The 20,001-nt window shown below is 38.2% G+C and overlaps 1 protein-coding gene across 2 annotated transcripts in view; it reads right to left on the bottom strand.

Annotated features, from left to right (window-relative positions):
- Positions 1-2,746: 2,746 nt before the first annotated feature.
- The window catches only part of UBE2D2 (ubiquitin conjugating enzyme E2 D2), a 69,102-nt gene continuing 51,847 nt past the window's right edge, over positions 2,747-20,001 (bottom strand). For both annotated transcript variants that reach the window (XM_034656106.1, XM_034656105.1), the window contains exons 2-7: positions 18,207-18,270; positions 11,962-11,993; positions 11,806-11,883; positions 11,599-11,704; positions 5,946-6,039; positions 2,747-3,671 (exon numbers count right to left, since the gene is read on the bottom strand). In XM_034656106.1, the coding sequence (XP_034511997.1) occupies positions 3,626-3,671; positions 5,946-6,039; positions 11,599-11,704; positions 11,806-11,883; positions 11,962-11,993; position 18,207 (357 nt within the window). In that variant the 5' untranslated portion in view covers positions 18,208-18,270 and the 3' untranslated portion in view covers positions 2,747-3,625. The remainder of the gene's footprint in view (positions 3,672-5,945; positions 6,040-11,598; positions 11,705-11,805; positions 11,884-11,961; positions 11,994-18,206; positions 18,271-20,001) is intronic.

The raw sequence follows: 20,001 nt of genomic DNA, 5'->3' as shown, positions 1-20,001 counted from the left end.
ATTCATACAGTTCTACATGGGTTAAGAGGCCGATTATACTTTGCCTCTGATCAGGTGCAGCTTTCCACAAGTAATTCAAAGATGAAAAGTGACCATTTGTCACAAAGAATGTTTAGCTCAGACTCAACCAGCCCAGGAGCAGTCACTGAGAAAGACCAAAGCTGGTTGGTGATCATGTTACACATTGACCACTGAGGCCCAAGGCTTTAAGGGTTTAGACAGTCCAACCTTTGAGCTTTCCCACTCATACCAACTAAGGTAAAATATGGCAACAATGAATATTAAACATGACAAAGTGATCCCGCTGCCAGTCCCAGGAACTGGCCCATCCCAGGAATTGGCCTGGAAGTATTCAGAGGAGCCTGAATATTTAGCAGCTGGGGCTAAAAAAGGCAGGTTTTTGTGGGGCACAGAGAACTCACAGCCACTTTCATCTAAGTGCGTGCACACCATAAGGTAAAATTCAATAGGATAAAGCCTCCAGAAGCACCCCAAAGGAAATTTATTTTCTCTTCCTGGACATATATGAACATATATTTGGGAAGTTTGCTACCTTCAGTTATTTTCTATTAAAAATCTGCTTTCTCTTTTATAACCCCACTCCCATCAAAATAGCCCATCACTTGAAATAGAGTGTTTCACAAAGAGACTCAAAAGGAGATGGGTCCTTAACACTAGTGACAATTTTCTGTGAGGTAATAAAGATGCTAATTCCTGAGTAGGAAGGAAGGAAAGATATGGTCATGATTCAGAAGACCCAGGAACTGAAGTTCTTCTATTAAAGCCATTGGGTGTTACAGGGTATCATACAGTAGACTGAGACAAAAGCCAGTTCCACCTTAATTGCAGACAAGAGACAGTTTACAGACATTCCAACTGTAATTTGGAAATAATTCATTTCTCTACCTACGGCTCAAAATAACCTGTTGAGGCAAAGAGGAATGACTCAAAAAGTAGAATGCTGTAGACACTGGAAGCGGGAAAGGAATGCCTCTACTGCTAGGTCAGGGCAGAGGACACGGTCCCTTCACTCTGACCACTACCATACCCTTCTCTCTACCCACCTCCCTGCCATTCCCTAACCCAAGAACCCTCCTTCCAAGTCTATGTACTATCCAAAGTGTAGAAACCAGCAGGACAATGCTACCTTTAACCACTGGCCAATAACAGAGCACGCAAGTATCTGAACTCACGTAACCAAAAAGGAGTGCTCCAGCTCTAACTTGTCCAAGCACTCCATGTTCAGAATTAAGAAGCAAAGCAAAGGGAACCCATACATTTGATATTCCAATATCGATACACCTGGTAACCAATGCCTCATCAAGATCATCAAGGCTACTGCAAATAAGCTTTCACATGTGATAAAGCCAGAGCCATTCCTGTAAAAAGGCAATGGGATCCCAGATGTGAACCACCCCAGGTTAACACATTTTCCTTCATGAGTGGGGAAGGAGCTCCTCACTGAGCCTTTGTTCTGGCCAAGGCATACACATGCAGACTGGACCAAATATGCTCTACATCCAAATAAGCAAAACCAAACTGCATTCAAGGGCCTAAGGTTGTTTGTGACCATTCAAACCCTTTCATTTGGCACCTATACACCATTATGATGGCTTTTATTTAGCACTTAAAAATACTTAAGAGCCCTCCTGTGAAAGTATCTACACTATGACCTAATCAATGGTAATGTGCTCGCTGCTCTATAAGATGACAAAGAGCGGGCTTTCAGATCTGTGCAACTGACCTACAGTTACCAGTCCAGTTAAGAGCAAGTCCGAACTGATGAATTCCCACCTGCCCATGACACTGAGAATACAGGGTAATTTTAGGTTAGAGCTCAATTCTAACGCCTTTTCCCACACCTGTTAACAGTCAGATGTCTTTGCAAGGTCAAGAATGCTAGAAATGCTAGTACGTAGCCAAGAGCGAAGCAGCAGTTGAAGAGGTTTCAGGTTATAGCACACCTTAGTTCCGAGATGGAGGGACAGTGACACTGAGAGATAAAACAAGTTAAACAAGTTTAAAACCAAAAGCAGTGGACATTTATTCCTCAATTTTTGTGCAAGAGTGTAAAGATGCATTTGAAAGAACCTGATGGCTAGAGAGCATCAGCCATGGCCTTCAGGCTGGCCTGGTTTACAATTAGATTAGGAAAAGGAGGGGAAAAAAGGTAACTTGCCTAGTTCACACGAACGATGTTTCTGGCAAACACAGTTGTTTACAAGTTTCAAACTACAATTTACTAGAGTCAAGGGAAGACTTCAAAAAGCCACATACAGTACAATTTAAAATTGGATGAACATCCTGCAATGTCAGTGCAAAGTAATTATGTAGACTCTCCAATACAAGATTGTGCTCATGTTTCCCAGGTTTGGTCAATGTTGCTCTTTTACAATCACAATCACAGAAGCTTAACTTACCAAATAGCAATGCCTTTGTTTTATGTCCTATGTACCAAGGGAATGTCACAAGGTTTTGGTGAAATGCAGCTTACTTTCATTAATAAAGCAGATTTCTTATTTAGTTTAACAGTCATGTTCCTGGAATACTGCACATGTAAGGTTCATGGAAATGCTTTTAAGCTTACGCCCCTATCTTGTTCAGTAAAATTACTTTCAAGATATCCTTTTGACTATGTAAACTGGAATTGTTTCATGATTTTGAAATGCAACCAGTATAAATGAAAACCCACCACTAATCTCTGCTAGACAAAGTTCTTAAAATCAAAAAGCCTATTCACACAAAATTATATGTAATGACTGTAGTAATCAGTTTATTACACAGATTAATCATTCTTGAACGTACAAGCTCCAGAGGAGCAATTGGGTCTTTAAATATACACAAGTATTTCCATCAAATGAATTTTCACCCTTACATCCAGATAGACCTAAGCAGTTAAAAACATAAGAAAAATAAGAGCTATTAGCTATGTATTAACTGAGAAACCACATACAAACCAAAGAATGTGGAAGAGAGAAGGGGGCTGAAAGGACAAAGGGTGAAGGGTGGGGAGATGCAAAAGATGTGGGACCAAAGCCCATCACACTTTATGTACTAATAGCTCCAATCCATTTAAATGTTGACCAGTTAAACTTAGACCTTAAAATACAGGATGTGGGTAGAGTTTAATCTGGTTGGTCATAACTTTCACCTAAGATGTAGGTCCTTCAGAATAAAATACAGAAACAGCTTCGTGTTCTTCACCTTGCTTTTCATAACTGTTCTGAGTTTAAAAGGATTCCACTTAAAAACAATCTCCTACAGGTCAGTGGAGCTTTTCTTCCCCATCCAAGCACACACCATACCCACCACCCCTCACCTTGCCGTTATCCAAATTTAAGTCAATAAGGAAAACTTTTAGTCTCACACCTAGGTTACGCCTGGAGAACTGGCTTGTCACACACACACTTCTCTGCTAGGAGGCAATGTTGGTACAGAAGTACAGTATTTCTAGTTTGTTGTTCCAAGTATGTACAACACGCAGCACTGCTGTATCAGGTAAACATGTGCACAGGGGAAGATGAGGCGTGGGCTCATAGAAAGCAGTCAAATGGAAATCAAAAGGACTTTCTCTTTCAGAGTTCCCCTATCTTTATTTGTAGAGGTTATCCAATAATTTCTTTAATTACATCGCATACTTCTGAGTCCATTCCCGAGCTATTCTGTTGTACCTGTACACACAAAGAGAAGCTTGGCTTAACACAGGTGAGGAGTCAGTCAGAAAGCAACAGATTTCATTCATTATCCGATCTGAAACTTGAGGGGAATAACTAGTACTATTCAAGCAAAGCCTTATTTACTTATTTATTTATTTATTTCAGTGAGAGAAGACAGTGAGTGAGAGCATGCAGGGGGAAAAATGGAGGGAAGGACAAGCAGACTCCGCGCTGTGGGAAGAGTCCCATGTGGGCCTCGATCCCACGACCTTGAGATCATGGCTTGAGCCGAAATCAAGAGTGGGAAGCTTAACTGACTAAGCTACCCAGGTGCCCCTCCTTCTAAATTTCAATAAGCATTTATGCAGTGATGGAGGGAAAAGGCTTTAAAACTTAAAACAATAGCCTATAAATGCCACTAACAGAGGATTCTGATTAAATCTTAGCATTTGCTGGTATACTTTTATTCTATATTTGAATGAACTATTTTTAAGAAAGATCTTCGGGCACTGATTCATTTATTTGGAGTTCTTAAAACTATATAATTCCACAGTATATGGTTCTTGATCAAATTGACATAATACTCTCCTTTGTATCAATAAAACTAGTTCTGGCAGAACTTAACAATTTGGTTGCTAAATGAATGGGTTTATTACTCAGGAAGAACATTTTAGTAGTAAAATAAGCAGGGCAAAAGATTCTATAATTCTTTGAAAAGGGATGCAGGAAAGCTCACTGAACATTACCATTATAATGACTTGGGAAATTCCTTTTGGGAGGCATCCATGCCCACCTATTGGACAAAATGGTTCTCTCATCAAAAAATTTGTGTGGGGCATCTGGCTGGCTCAGTTGGCACAGCATGCGGACTCTTAATCTCAGGGCTGTGAGTTTAAGCCCCATGATGGGTGTAGAGATTACTTTAAAAATTTTTTTTAGGAATGCCTGGGAGGCTCAGTCTGTTAAGTGTCTGCCTTCGGCTCAGGTCCCGATCCTGGAGTCCCAGGATCTAGGCCCACATCGCACTTCCTGCTCAGTTGGCACAGCATGCGACTCTTAATCTCAGGGCTGTGAGTTTAAGCCCCATGATGGGTGTAGAGATTACTTTAAAAATTTTTTTTAGGAATGCCTGGGAGGCTCAGTCTGTTAAGTGTCTGCCTTCGGCTCAGGTCCCGATCCTGGAGTCCCAGGATCTAGGCCCACATCGCACTTCCTGCTCAGTGGAGAGTCTGCTTCTCCCTGCCTCTCACCCCACTCCTGCTCTCTCTCTCACTTTCTCTCTCAAATAGATAAAATCTTTAAAAAAATTAAATAAAAATTGTTTTTAAATCTTAAAAAAAATTTATTTGTGAATGTATACACAAACAGAAAAAAAGCATGGTCTAATTTTATTCTGAATGCAGCCAGAGATACAGGACTATAGATACTATTCAGAGCTAAACACAGACAAAACTAAACTAAGAACCAAATGCTGTTACAATCCCCCATTCTTGGTGTAGTTCCATTTAAAAATATACTATCTAGGGGTGCTTGGCTGGCTCAGCTGGAAGAGCATGTGACTCTTGATCTCGAGGTTGTGAGTTCAAGCCCTATGTTGGGTATAGTGATTACTTAAATAAATAAAAACTTTAAAAAAGTAAAAATAATAAAAAATAAAAACATACTATCTATAAGCCTCTCTAATCTAACAGAATTCAAATTATTCTTAATCCTTTACATTTTAACTTTAGAAAATTATCCACTTTCTCCCATCTATTTCCTCCTATAGTCTTAATGAATAATACATAAAATTAAAAAATTAGAACACTTTCAGTTACTTTTTCGATATCCTGACCACTCTTCAATAATTATACTACAATTCTAAAATATGTAAATTCTACATTAAGTTTTGTTTTTAAAGGAAATTTGGGGCTTTCATGTCTTGTTGCATTCTTTTTAGATCACGCCAAATGGCAGAAAATCAATTCCCACTAATTTACGAATACCTACCGAAGACAGATGGGCTCTTGATGCAAAATGCTTTAATGTCAAAAGCCAAGCAGAAGACATAAGGCTCTTAGAAAATACACTATATAGTTTTTCTTGACAGTGGGAGTCATTTGAAATAATCAGAAATAAGATCAGCATCCTCAACTTACAATGATATCTGATGCAAATACTCTTCTTTCTGTCGCCAGGTGAGCATATTAGAACTTCATTTTAAATATCTGACCCATACTCAGCCCTGAGTTAAGATCTGGGACACAAACATCTGCATCCCACCATAGGTACTTTTCTGGCCATACTTACTTTTCTCTATCTGTTTTGTAGATCCGAGCAATCTCAGGCACTAAAGGATCATCTGGATTGGGATCACACAACAGAGAACAGATGGACAAGAGTACTGTAATGGGGGGGAAAAAAGGTATAAATTAGTAGACGATAAAAGCAAAGGGTTGAAAGAAACACGAGATGTCAACCCATAAGAAAATTCTAAGAACCTATTCATATTGTAGTGCCTAGATTTATGAGTTCTACCTAACTTGACAGTTAAATAATCAACAAAAATTCATGTAAGATTGTTCTTGAACCCCTAAGGATGCTGGCCCAGGCTGATGAAGTGACTTGCACAATGTCCCTGGTTAGTGAGTAGAGTGGAATTAGAATTCAGGTCTTTCAAATCCTATACCAACAATACTTTTCATAGGCCATAAAATTCTATTTTTAGAAACCCATGTTCAGAGATTAATGGTTCTCAAATTTCCAAAGACAACCACACTACTGAATGCTCTTAGAACCAACCATGAAATTGAACAATCACTGTTTTCTCAATGACAGGTATTACATCAGATGCAATAGATTTATTTCATTTTTAGTTGAAAACAATTTAGTCTAAGAACATAAAGGCCAGTATTTGTACCCAAACGGGGCTGGCCACACTTACTACGTAGGATACAACATACCAAGGTCTCAAATTCTTTTCAGTGACACTTTAGAATCTCAACTAAGCCACTTCCTCAGTGACAACCTCGAACATAGCAGACAAATCTCAACAGTACAAATGCCTCTGTTCAAATTTGTTATAAACTTATGTATTCCTTACTGAATGCCAAGAGGAGGCCAAGGCCACTAATTACATTAAATCCAGGGGCCTCTGACATACTGAAATAAATTCCAATTTTTCTATTCTGATGCAACACAACTTGGCTGTCTTATTTCTCTCTAATATTCTGCAGCATGAGGCAATGATTCTGGGCCAACTTTACTCCCAAAACATCAACTTCACCAGGAAAACAATTTATTCATTTTCCTATCAAACCTATTCTATAGAGATCAAGGGCTTCTGAGAGGTGAAGAAAAAGTTCACTTGCCCTTAATCATTCAGTTTGTTAACAAAAAAGCTATTTCCTTGCCTTAAGAGTATATGGAAAATAAAAAACATCAGGGAAGATGTTTTCTGACTCTTCATTCCTGTTGCCCACAATTCTGGCAGATGGCATTCCCAAAACATCTTCGCTTCCTATTGTCAGGTGTATCACCTGATGCCCTCTTCAAGCACAGAACATTCTAACCGCAATAAGGAAAGATTTCATGTATTTCCTGGAAATGACAACAGGAAGTTACAGATTTTTGAATGTTCATGAAATTGACTATAGAAAGAAACTTGTACAGCCCATCAAACTGGCAAGAGTTCAACTGAATCTTCACCTAAAATTGGACATGCTACTAAATTAGTATTTGTTACAAATTCCCTTATAAACTATTCCAATTATTCCAATAAGTCAACCTTAAAAAAAAATTTTTTTTAAAAGAGGTAACTTTTCTAACTTTCTTCCCAGGAAAGAAAGTAGGGTGGTGGTTATCTGGACCTGTTAAAGGATTCTTACTGTACTACTCAGGGACCTTTAATTCATAAAAAACTGATTTTGTTTTATCAAGTACTATAACTTCTTTCTGTATAAAGAGAATTACTACTATTTCTATAACCTGCAGAGACTCTTCATTGAAGTGACTAAATTTTTACCTACACATACATTTTTCATCAGTATATGCTCATTTTCATTAGTGTCATAACCCACTGTCACTTCCAATTCTAAAAACATATAATCAAGGGCCTTTATGGCACACATAACTGCTTCCTTTAGCTTTTTGTATATTTAGATCCCTAACATATACACTCAAATTGGAAAGAATTTCAGGTCAAAGCTATTGCCTGCAAAAAAGGAATAATTATCACATAGAGGATTCAGGCCTTTCACAGAACTGCTTGCCCACACATTCAATTTACAAAAGGGAGTCATTAAAACATTAAACTTAGGTACACTGATATAATCAAATTCAACAAAATGGAACTGCAATTATTTTTAAAGATAGCTATCCAGATAGAGAGGACATAAGTCAAAAAAACTAAGAGCCCTTATGATTTAGAGTAACTGAAAAATCAACACTAGGCACACAAGGGGGAAGGAAAAAAGTTACAGTAACAATTTCAGCTACTAGACCTTCTTTCTCACTCCACACACACAGACACACTCCACCTCTCTTGGTCCCTTCCTAGATTTCTATCTTCACTGCTACTTGGTGAAGGAAGAACCACCAGGCCAGTAAATAATAAGAACAACACTTTCACAAGCAGCCCTTGAATTATAAGAGGGCCTACATAAGAAAAGGACCCACTTATCTAGAAAACTGTTTCAGCCACAACATTTTTAAAAGATTTTTTTATTTTTTTATTTTTATTTTTTAAAGATTTTATTTATTTATTTATTTGAGAGACAGATTGAGAGAAAGTGTGAGAGGGGGAGGGTCAGAAGGAGAAGCAGACTCCCTGCTGAGCAGGGAGCCCAATGCAGGGCTCAATCCCCAGTCTCCAGGATCATGACCATGGGTTGAAGGCAGTTGCTTAACCAGCTGAACCACCCAGGTGCCCTAAAGATTTTATTTTTGAACATTTCTATACCCAACATGGGGATCCAACTCACAACCTCAAGATTAAGAGTCGCATGCTCTACCGACTGAGTCAGTCAGGGGCCCCTCAGCCACGACTTTTAAAAATGTGTTCCTCTGGTTTTTTGTTTATATTTTTGCCTAGGATCCCATAAATTTTAATTTAATGCCCCCAGAATATTTTGTTTCCTTTAAAAAATTTGTCAGAGCATACAAGTCTTATCACATTTATAACATGAAAGTTAACATGACAAATATCCAACACTTTTTACAACAGAGCCTTTACCTATTTCAATGCTTACAAGAAACCAATTAACTGTGCATTTTGTTTTTTTAGAACTTTACAATAATGATGAATTACTTAGAATCATCACCCCTATTTTACAGAGGAACAAAGTGAGGAATAGAGAAGGTAATTTGCCTCAAGTCTCATCCAGTAGGAGGTAGAGAGAGCTGAGAAGCAAATACAGGCATTTGGATCCAGAATCTATGTTCTTTTTTTTTTTTTTAATAGATTTTATTTATTTGAGAGAGAAAGACAGAGAGAGAACAGAGGGAGAGGGAGAGTGAGAAGCAGACTCCTCCCCCACGTCAAGCAGAGAGCCCGATGCAGGACTCGATCCCAGGACCCTGAGATCATGACCCAAGCTGAAAGCAGATGCTTAACCAACTGAGCCACCCAGGCGCCCCCAGAATCTATATTCTTTACCACGGAACTATGTCGCCTCTTGTCTAAAGCTATACATTAAAGAAAAGATAAAATACAACTTAGGATAAAGAATTTTCATACAGCAAATTTCACCACCCAAATCATTTCTTTCTAGCTACATAACATACTTTTCTATATAATTCAATCTACAATGTATACAAATTAAGCTCCTTTCTGCTTTTTTCAAACATAGTATTTTCCCATTTTTCACAATATTTGTAATGACCACTACTCTTTTTAAAAGTGTGTCCTAGAATTGATTTATTTCTTCCCCTGTTGGACCTGTAATTTCTAATTTTCAGAAATAAATAACACTGTCACAAATGTATTTTCACACAAAACTTTTTTTTTTTAAGATTTTATTTATTTGAGAGAGAGAGAGACAGCACAAGCAGGGGGGAGAGGGAGAGGGAGAAGCCAACTCCCCAGTGAGCAGGGAGCCTGATGCAGGCGAGATACAAAACTTTTTTTTTAGCATTCGAGTCTGTCTTCTTAGTACAAATGAATGAAACTAGAATCACTGGATCAAAGGGAAGTAATAATTAAATCTCTTATCTTTAAGTATATACTGACAGACTGGGCTATACAAATCTATACTTCTATCTGTAGTATGTAAGCACCCATTTCAATGTACTTCACCAGCACCTGGTTTTCTTTTTACAAGATCTTTGTTATTTAAAAAGGTGAAAAATGGGAACTTAATTTTCATTTATCTGATTATTTTGCTCCTTTCTGTCCATTCATTTGTTGGGATCTTTTTCTCTTACTGATTTTTATATATGTTCTTCCTATTTTAAACATATTGGCCCATTATCTCATTTGGAGCCTACTTCTTGCATTTGTATTTTGACAACTTTTAACCCACTTGTGATTTCATCTGGATATGATGTTGAGGAGCTGTACAATTTCAAATCAGCATATAAGAAAATGTTTCTTAACTACTCAGTTCACACACATAAAAAAATCCCCAACCTACTCATGTAATTAGGCTTTATTTAGAACTAGTGGAGATATATATATATAATATAATATATATTATATAAAATATATATATATATTTTAAAGATTTTATTTATTTATTTGACAGAGAGAGACAGCCAGCAAGAGAGGAGGGAACACAAGCAGGGGGAGTGGGAGAGGAAGATGCAGGCTTCCCAGCGGAGGAGGCTGATGTGGGGCTCGATCCCAGGACTCTGGGATCACGCCCTGAGCCGAAGGCAGACGCTTAACGACAGCCACCCAGGTGCCCCTAGAACTAGTGGATATTTCATCATAAAATTAGTAACTTATTTTAATACACATTTTCAAACACATAGGACTATATACCACAAAAATTAAGATGATCAAATAAAAATTTTTTTGTTAAACTGGTCATCTTAGAGAGTGAATCTGTTTCTGATAGAAACCTCAAGACAAGGGATGGCTCAGTCAGTTAAGCATCTGCCTTCAGCTCAGGTCATGATCCCAGGGTCCTGGAACGGAGTCCCACATCAGGCTCCTTGCTCAGCAGAGAGTTTGCTTCTCCCTCTGCCTGCTGTCCCCCCTGCTTGTACACTCTCTCTCTGACAAATAAAATCTTAAAAAAAAAAAAAAAAAGCAAGCAAGCAAGCAAGCTCGAGACAAGAGCTGGCAAAACCTTACAGAGTCTGAATGTGAATTTACTTGCACCTTATTCTTCAAGAACCTAAAGTCTGTATCTATACCACAAGCATTCCTCTAAAAGGGCTATTATTTCTTCTTCTGGAACAGTTATCTATCCTTACCACTCATGGATCTCAAGGTTGGAAGAGGCATTCATTTCTTCTACTTTAACTTTGCTCTAGAAGAAATTCATACCAAGTGGCCATTTTCCAACCTGTGCCTGAACGGCATAATGGACAGAGCTGTCAAGACGCCAGAGAATACCTATGCCTGAAAATCCAACTCCCTCCAGTGGTCTCAAGGTCTACTCAAAAATAACAGGGACCACTATCTCCTCTTAAGAGGAATATGAATAATCATTTCAAAAAACAAGTAACTTTTAAAAGACAAAAGACAGGGACACCTGGGTGGCTCAGTCAGATGAGTGTCCGAATGCTGATTTCGGCGCAGGCCATGATTTCAGGGTCATGAGATTAAGCCCTGTGTCGGACTCCAAGCTCATTGCAGAATCTGCTTGAGATTGTCTCTCTGCCTCTCTCCTTCTGCCCATCCCCCTGATCGCACACACACTCTAATATGTAAATCTTTAAAAATAAGTAAGTAAAAAATAAAAGACAAAAAAAACCCTGCTGCTTTATCTTAATATCAGATACTCATTTCCATTACCTTTTGAAATAGTTAGTGCTGGAGACCACTGTGACCGGAGAATATCAAGACAAATGCTGCCATTACTGTTAATATTTGGATGATAAATTCTTGTTGTAAATGCAACCTATAGAAAAAAGGAAAACTTTTTATAAATTGGTTTATTAATATCACAGAAAGCACATTAAAAAAAAAAAAACAAAAAAACAAATGCCATATCCCAATTACCTTAGGTGGCTTGAAGGGGTAATCTGTTGGGAAATGAATTGTCAAGAAAAATACTCCACCCTGATAGGGACTGTCATTCTGTTGATAACAAGAAGAGCAGGATTAAAATGAGTGAATTATATAAATATTTATTCTGAAATCAATCCGAATACTTACTGGCCCCATTATTGTAGCTTGCCAATGGAACACTGAAAAAGAACAAAAAATCACCATGAAGCAATATCTCCAATGTACCTACACCATAATGACATATCATTCCCTGTCTAACCCCCGTTCATTTATAAGCAATATGCTAAGTCCTGGGCAAAATGAAGAATCTAAATCAAGTTTGAGTCTGAAGAAAAAAAAAGAAAATGACTAGTATGGTCTAGAACACTGATAAGGTACTCAGTGAGAAAGTATTTGGGGCTAAAACATCTAGAAAATTTGTATCAGGGAGACAAAATTCTTGACAAGCCCCAAGGTTTCACCTTTTTTTTTTTTTTTTAAAGATTTTATTTATTTATTTGACAGAGAGAGACAGCTGGCGAGAGAGGGAACATAAGCAGGGGGAGTGGGAGAGGAAGAAGCAGGCTCCCAGTGGAGGGGCCCGATGTGGGGCTCGATCCCAGGACCCCAGGATCACGCCCTGAGCCGAAGGCAGACGCTTAACAACTGAGCCACCCAGGCGCCCCCCAAGGTTTCACTTTTAAACAGGCATTTCTTACCTATAAGGGTAAAAAAGAACCAAAAGATTCAACTCTTTAACTTGTTATCTCATTTCCCCAACACATTAATATATAATATACTCCTTCTATAATACTGGTATAGAGCAGGACTGTAAAGTCAAAGTAGGTAATATTCAAATTAGGAAAGACTAGGTTTTATAGGAAGAACAAATTTCTGAGAACACTCATGTATAAGTCTTTAGAACTACTAGTTCCTCACTAACAGATGAAAGAGCAATAATTATGTCTCTTTTTAAAATGACCTATAATCTGTAACACCAACAAAGCAGAGAAAGACAAAATAAACTAAAAACACCTTGAGATGGAATTTAATTAACAAAAGCATTTGAAGACCTACCATTAAAATCCTAATTGAGTATTCTGCTACACAGGTCAAATATAAGAATACCTACTGGAATCACTGACTTAGGTCTCCCTCTGGAGCTCTCCTACACTCCTAGATCTCCTTGTGGAAGTAAAAAAAAGAAGGGAAGAAGGTAGTGGGAGAATATCTAATCCTGACTCAAATTCTAATGGTTTGGTAAATAGTTCAAGAATCACTACAGATTATGAGGCACCTGGGTGGCTCAGTCGGCTAAGCATCTGCCTTTAGCTCAGGTCATGATTTCAGGGTCCTGGGATTGAGCCCCACGTCATGCTCTCTGCTCAGCAGGGAGTTTGCTTCTCCCTCTCCCTCTGTTGCTCTCCCTGATCATGCTCTCTCGTTCATGCTCTCTCAAATAAATAAATAAAATCTTAAAAAAAAAACAAAACAACTCTCCAGAAATAGTTACTGGGCAAAATATGTGTCCATAAGCATAAAATATTGTTCTATTTTATATGAACATCTATATTTCAAAAACCTTTAAGGATCAATCTTAGCAGCTGTTAAAAATAAAAACTCATGGTAATGAATTACAAAATTTTGACAGTTTCAAAATCAGCAAAAACAAACAGCTCCCACTACCATCCTGGTTTGATGATGAAAACCAAATTATAGAAACTAAAAGCTACAACCTCTTTTGAGAGTTTAAATGTGAAGTTCACAGCTCAATGATTACTCTTTAGGATACTCAAAGATGAAGCTCTAAGGCTAAAAGAGAACAAGAATATTTGTTATAGTTTGAGACTGAATCTCAAGAGAACTACATTTGAATTCAAGTACAGATCTCCACAGAGTCAGATTCACCAAGATTTCAAAATGAAAGAAAATGAAACAGATTGTATGACCAATAAATCTTTGGCTTACTTTTCCTGTCAGGGCCTATCTTCCTCCTGCTTATCAGATCTTCACAGGAAAATGGGAAAAAATTTAATGGTACATTAAAATGTGGATATTTTAAAAATAAAGCACTGTATTATTATTATTATTATTATTATTTTAAAAGATTTTATTTATTTATTTGACAGAGAGAGACAGCCAGCGAGAGAGGGAACACAAGCAGGGGGAGTGGGAGAGGAAGAAGCAGGCTCATAGTGGAGGAGCCTGATGTGGGGCTCGATCCCAGAATGCTGGGATCATGCCCTGAGCCGAAGGCAGACGGTTAACGACTGCGCCACCCAGGCGACCCTAAAACACTGTATTATTAAGTTCATTGTTAAATATATATTATCTTCTTTCTTTATTTTTAAGGTAATCTCTATGCCCAATGGGGAGCTCGAACTCACAACCCTGAGATCAAGAGTTGCATACTCTACCATGTGAGCCAGCCAGGTGCCCCTATATCATTTTAAGTATAACATAAGGACTACCTTGTTACACTAAATATCAATAATGTGGTGCTGAAGGATTTGAGAGCTAGAAGAGTCTCAAAAAGTTTCGTTGTGATCAACAGTTTCTCTTTTCTGAAGATTAAATTCTGCTTCCTTATAATATTTAGCTATCCAATTACACTTCGTTTTATCCTTAGACAATTCATCAGGAAGACTTGATCAAGACTTTTTGACAGTAATTTATCTCAACTGTTCTCAAATATTCCCTAAAGTTTTCAGTATTGTATCAGCAAAGACTATCTAGATGACCAAGTGTAAGGAAGTTATTCTGTTCCTAAAGAGATTTTCCTTTTTCTCTTAGAAGGTAGGTAGGTACTGTTGACAGTTTAGTAGTAGGTGAGTCAAGACACTTGAATAGGAAGGCTAGGAGTGAAAGGACAGTTATTTTTTAAACAGCTGTAGAGAGATAATCCATATACCATATAATTCACCCACTGAAAGTGTACAATTCAGTGGTGTTCAGGACATTCAGAGTTGGGCAACCATCACCACAATTAATTTTAGAAATTTTCATCACCCCCAAAGAAAACCCCACATCCATATGCAGTTATTCCACATTACCCCCAAATCTCTAGTTCTTTGCAACCATTATCTATTTTCTGTCTCTATGAATTTATTCTGGGTATTTCATATAAATGGAACCATACAACATGTGGCCTTTTATATCTGGCTTCTCTCACTGGGCATGTTTTTAAGGCTCATCAATGTTGTAGTATATATCAGTACTCCCCTTCTTTTTATTGACATATAATATTCCACTGTATGGACATACATTCTATTTATCCCTTCATCAGATGGTGGGCATTTGGATTATTTCCACATTTTGGCTATTACAGCTGCTGCTTCTATGAACATTAATGCACAAGTTTTTGCATGGACATGTTTTCATTTTCTTGGATATATACCTACAAATGAACTCACTGGTTCATATGATAACTATGTTTAACTTTTTGAGAAACCACCAGTTTTCTGAACTGGTTGTACCATTTCACATTACTATCAGCAATGTATGAAGGTTCCAATTTCTCCACAACCTCATCAACACTTATTACCTGACTTTTTCATTCTAGCCATCCTAGAAGGCATAAAGTGCTATTTCATTACGGATGTGATTTGCATTTCCTTGATGACTAATGATACTGAGCATCTCTTCCATGTGCTTATTGGCCAATTGCACATCCTCTTTAGCAGATCCTTTGCTTATTAAAAACAATAATGGGTTATTTATCTTTATATTGTTGAGTTACAAAGAGGTTTTTTTGTTTTGTTTTGAAGATTTTGTTTGTTTACTTGACAGAGACAGTGAGAAAGGAAACACAAGCAGGGGGAGTGGGAGAGGGAGAAGTAGGCTTCCTGCTGAGCAGGGAGGCTGATGCAGGGTTTGATCCCAGGATCCTGGGATCATGACCTGAGCCAAAGGCAGATGCTCAACGACTGAGCCATCCAGGTGCCCACAAAGTTTTTTTAAATGTATTTTGAATAAATTTCCTTATCAGAGAGATGACTTGCACAAATTTTCTCTCAACCTGTTGTCTCTTCACTTTCTTGATGGTATCATTTGTAGCACATAAATTAGCCTTCATTAAAATGTAAAATTAAAATAAATAAATAAATAAATTTACCTGTTTTTTCTTTTAATTGCTTATGCTTTGAGTTTTATTTAACTCTCAAGGATAATAACTTCTCTATCTGAGAAAGGACTGTGATAATACCAACTATGTGAAGCAAAGGCAAATTATTCAGCATGCTGAAGAGAACTTCAAAAATGAATATTACGCTCCAGACTTCAAACACTTTTTAATGAAATATCAGTCACTCTCAACTCTGAGGAATTTACCAGAAATAAAACCACTTTTTCAACTAAAAGACCACAATGATGCAGGTGGACTGTATGATACCATACACGACAAAACTAAAATCAGAAAACCTGAGAATGAGGGGTGCGTGGGTGACTCAGGTGGTTAAGTGTCTGCCTTCAGCTTAGGTCATGATCTCAGGGTCCTGGGATGGAGCACTGCATCGGGCTCTCTGCCCAGTAGGGAGTCTGTTTCTCCCTCTGCCATTACTGCTCCTGTGTTCGTGTTCTCTCTCTCTCTGTCAAATGAATAAATAAAATCTTTATTTTTTAAAATTTTTAAAAAAGATTTTATTTATTTATTTGACAGAGAGAGAGAGAGAGGGAGAGAGAGAGCGCACAAGCAGGGGGAGCAGGAGAGGGAGAAGCAGGCTCCCCACTCAGCAGGGAGCCTGACACAGGGTTCGATCCAAGCACCCTGGGATCACGACCTGAGTGGAAGGCAGATGCTTAACTGACTTAGCCACCCAGGTGCCCCAAATAAAATCTTAAAAAAAAAAAAAAAGAGAAAAGAAAACTTGAGAATGAGCCCACTTTGGAAACCACCATGAGCCTCTCTCAACTAGATTCTTCTCTAAAATACTTTACAACTTCTACTCCACTCACCTACTATGAGGCTTAAATGAGATAACGTGTGTTTAATTACTTGGCCCATCCTGTTTGGTATCAAACACTATAGTTACTCATACTGGACAAATGTGGATAATGTAAATGGGATTTTTTCATCACTTGTACTTAGCTTTATAATTTATACTATCTACCTGTTTTATCTGTAAAGCAGTTCCTGTAAAAGGGCCTTGCTTTAATTCTTTAAAAAAATTTTTTTTAATTTAAATTCAATTTAGTTAACATACAATGTGTTATTAGTTTCAGGGGTAGAATTTAGTGATTCATCAGTTGCATATAACACCCAGTGCTCATTACATCAAGTGCCCTCCTTAATGCCCATCATCCAGTTACCCCATTCTTCCCCTCCTTGCCCAATGACCTCCTCTCCAGCAACTCTCAGTTTGTTTCCTCTTATGGTTTGCCTTGTTCTCTGTTTTTAATCTTATTTTTCCTTTCTTTCCCCTTGCTTTGATTCTTAAGTTTAGCAAACCAAAACCAACATTCTTAAGCAAAATCAGGAAAAAATGGTAAACACAAGCTAATATAACCCCTTATTTATTGTCTTAATGTAAATACTTCTCTCACAAAATTGTTTCCAAGTATGTTTTCTTCCTATTTGCTAAATACTACTATTTTCTGTGAATTAGTTTTGTGTCATAAAGCACAGTCTGGTTCAAAGATCTTCCTTTTAAAAGAGGCTAGAAGATGGTATAAGGGGAAAAACTGTTGAGACAAAGTGAAACAAAAGGAAAATTATTAACCAACATGTGTGCTAAGGCCTAATAAATTATTTTATATAGGATTAAGCAGATAAACTGGACATTAGAAATAAACAAACTACCTGTCTTCACAAGCATGAACCAGTGGAAGGACAAACACCACACACAGACACACACCCCACTATCCCCTATCATCCTAAGTATTATTTTACTTAAAGAACAACAGCTAAAGTAAAACTTCAGGGGCGCCTGGGTGGCTCAGTCATGCTCAGGGCATGATCCCGGAGTCCTGGGATCGAGCCCCGCATTGGGCTCCCTGCTCCGCTGGGAGCCTGCTTCTTCCTCTTCCTCTCCCACTCCCCCTGCTTGTGTTCCCTCTCTCGCTGGCTGCCTCTCTGTTACATAAATAAATAAAATCTTAAAAAAAAAAAAGGTAAAACTTCAAAAATTTGACCCCAGGACAATACCCACAAGGGTTTAAGGATACGTAGGAAGGGGCTGGAACAACCACACAGACTATATCTGGCAGAAAAGGTTCAAAAGGTTGAAAATAAATACCACAGAAAAAGATGGGATACATCTTTCATGGCTAAGTAAGGGTAAAACTGCCTCCTCCTACAGCATAATTGTTTTTTCACACAAAAAATAATCTTAAGAGAGAGATGTTCTTCAGTCCCAGAGCTCCCCAGAGGCAGATGGTTATGCAGTTTTACTCCATCATTCCCTTTAAATACTTACTATCATCTCCAACAGGACCTGCTGAACACTGTGCTGGGGGGTCCCGTGCCAGGTCATTCAATTCCTTAAGAAAACAGAAAGAAAAGAGATATATTCAACATAAATGTAACGTTAACCAATTAATAAAATTTTCATTCATACCAATATTGTCTATCCCACTACTAAAGTTTTTTAAGGAAACTCCTCCAAAGTCAGAGAGGGATGAATTTGTGAATCTTTAAGTCAAAGTATTTTGGATTCTTCTTCTTCTTCTTTTTTTTTTAGAGAGGGAGGGAGGAGGGGGAGGGAGAGACTCTTAAGCAGGCTCCACACCCAGCACGAAGCCTGATGTGGGGCTTAATCTCACAATCCTGAGATCATGACCTAAGCCAAAATCAAGAGTCGGATGCTTAAATGACTAAGCCACCCAGCTGCCCCAGTATTTTGGATTCTTGAATGCAAATGTATGCTTAAAAAGTGCATCATTTTTGCTTTGTTCAGAGTTTAATAAGTAATTATAAGGGAAGTAAGCATATATTATATACTAAAGAGCTATAAAAATGGTTTTAAAGTAAAAAATTAACTAGTTTTCAAAAAAGAAGTTGAATTTCAAGGCCAGTTTTTGTACCAGAAAACTATTAGGTTACACTTGGGACAAGTTCTTGAAGTCATCTTTGAAACAAATGATATGAGACCATCTGACAAGATGTTGATATGTTTTCAGCTGATATGGACTACCAGGGTTCCAAAGGTAGTTGATAAAATTTAAAAAGGGATATATTGAAAAGGCTGGATATATTAAAAAGGCTGGAGTAATAAAACCCATCATGAAATTTTGTAATCAGAGATCTACCTGTAGTAATACTCTACAACCAGATGCCAGCTTCTTAGCCATTTTAACATTAAGAGCCCACAAACTTGAGATTTGTTATTGGGTGGGAATTCCTGAAAAAACCACAAGGCAGGAAATCATATTCTCTTCCTTTCCCTCTTGGCTTGATATTGGAGATGAAAAACAAGGGCTAGTTTTAGATTATGATTTTTAAAAAAGATTTTATTTGTTTATTTGACAGAGAGAGAAAGCATGAGCAGGAGGGAAGGGCAGAGGGAGAATCAGACTCCCTGCCAAACAGGGAAGCCTGATACAGGACTCGATCCCAGGACCCTGGGATCGTGACCTGAGCCGAAGCAGATACTTAACTGACTGAGCCACCTACACTACCCGGATTATGTTGTTGTTTTTTTTTTTTTAAAGATTTTATTTATTTTATTGGGCAGAGATAGAGACAGCCAGCGAGAGAGGGAACACAAGCAGGGGGAGTGGGAGAGGAAGAAGCAGGCTCATAGCAGAAGAGNGAGGAGCCTGATGTGGGGCTCGATCCCATAACGCCGGGATCACGCCCTGAGCCGAAGGCAGACGCTTAACCGCTGTGCCACCCAGGCGCCCCCGGATTATGTTTTTAATTAAAAAAAAAAAAAAACTTTTTAAAAGTAATCTCTACAGCCAACATGGGGCTCACACTCATGACCCTGAGATCAAGAGTTGCATGCTCAACCGAGCCAGCCAGGTTGTATATATATATACCCCAGATTATATATATATAACCCCAGATTATATTTTTAAATGACAAAAGTAAAAACCGTAAAATCTAGTATTTTAAAAGTACAATAAAAGTGGGGCGCCTGGGTGGCACAGCGGTTAAGCGTCTGCCTTCGGCTCAGGGCGTGATCCCGGCGTTATGGGATCGAGCCCCACATCAGGCTCTTCTGCTATGAGCCTGCTTCTTCCTCTCCCACTCCCCCTGCTTGTGTTCCC

The sequence above is a fragment of the Ailuropoda melanoleuca genome, chromosome 3 (assembly GCF_002007445.2).
Source record: "Ailuropoda melanoleuca isolate Jingjing chromosome 3, ASM200744v2, whole genome shotgun sequence".
Taxonomy (NCBI): Eukaryota; Metazoa; Chordata; class Mammalia; order Carnivora; family Ursidae; genus Ailuropoda; species Ailuropoda melanoleuca.
Note: the sequence above shows the minus strand (reverse complement) of the source record. Positions and strands in the feature narration are given on the sequence as shown.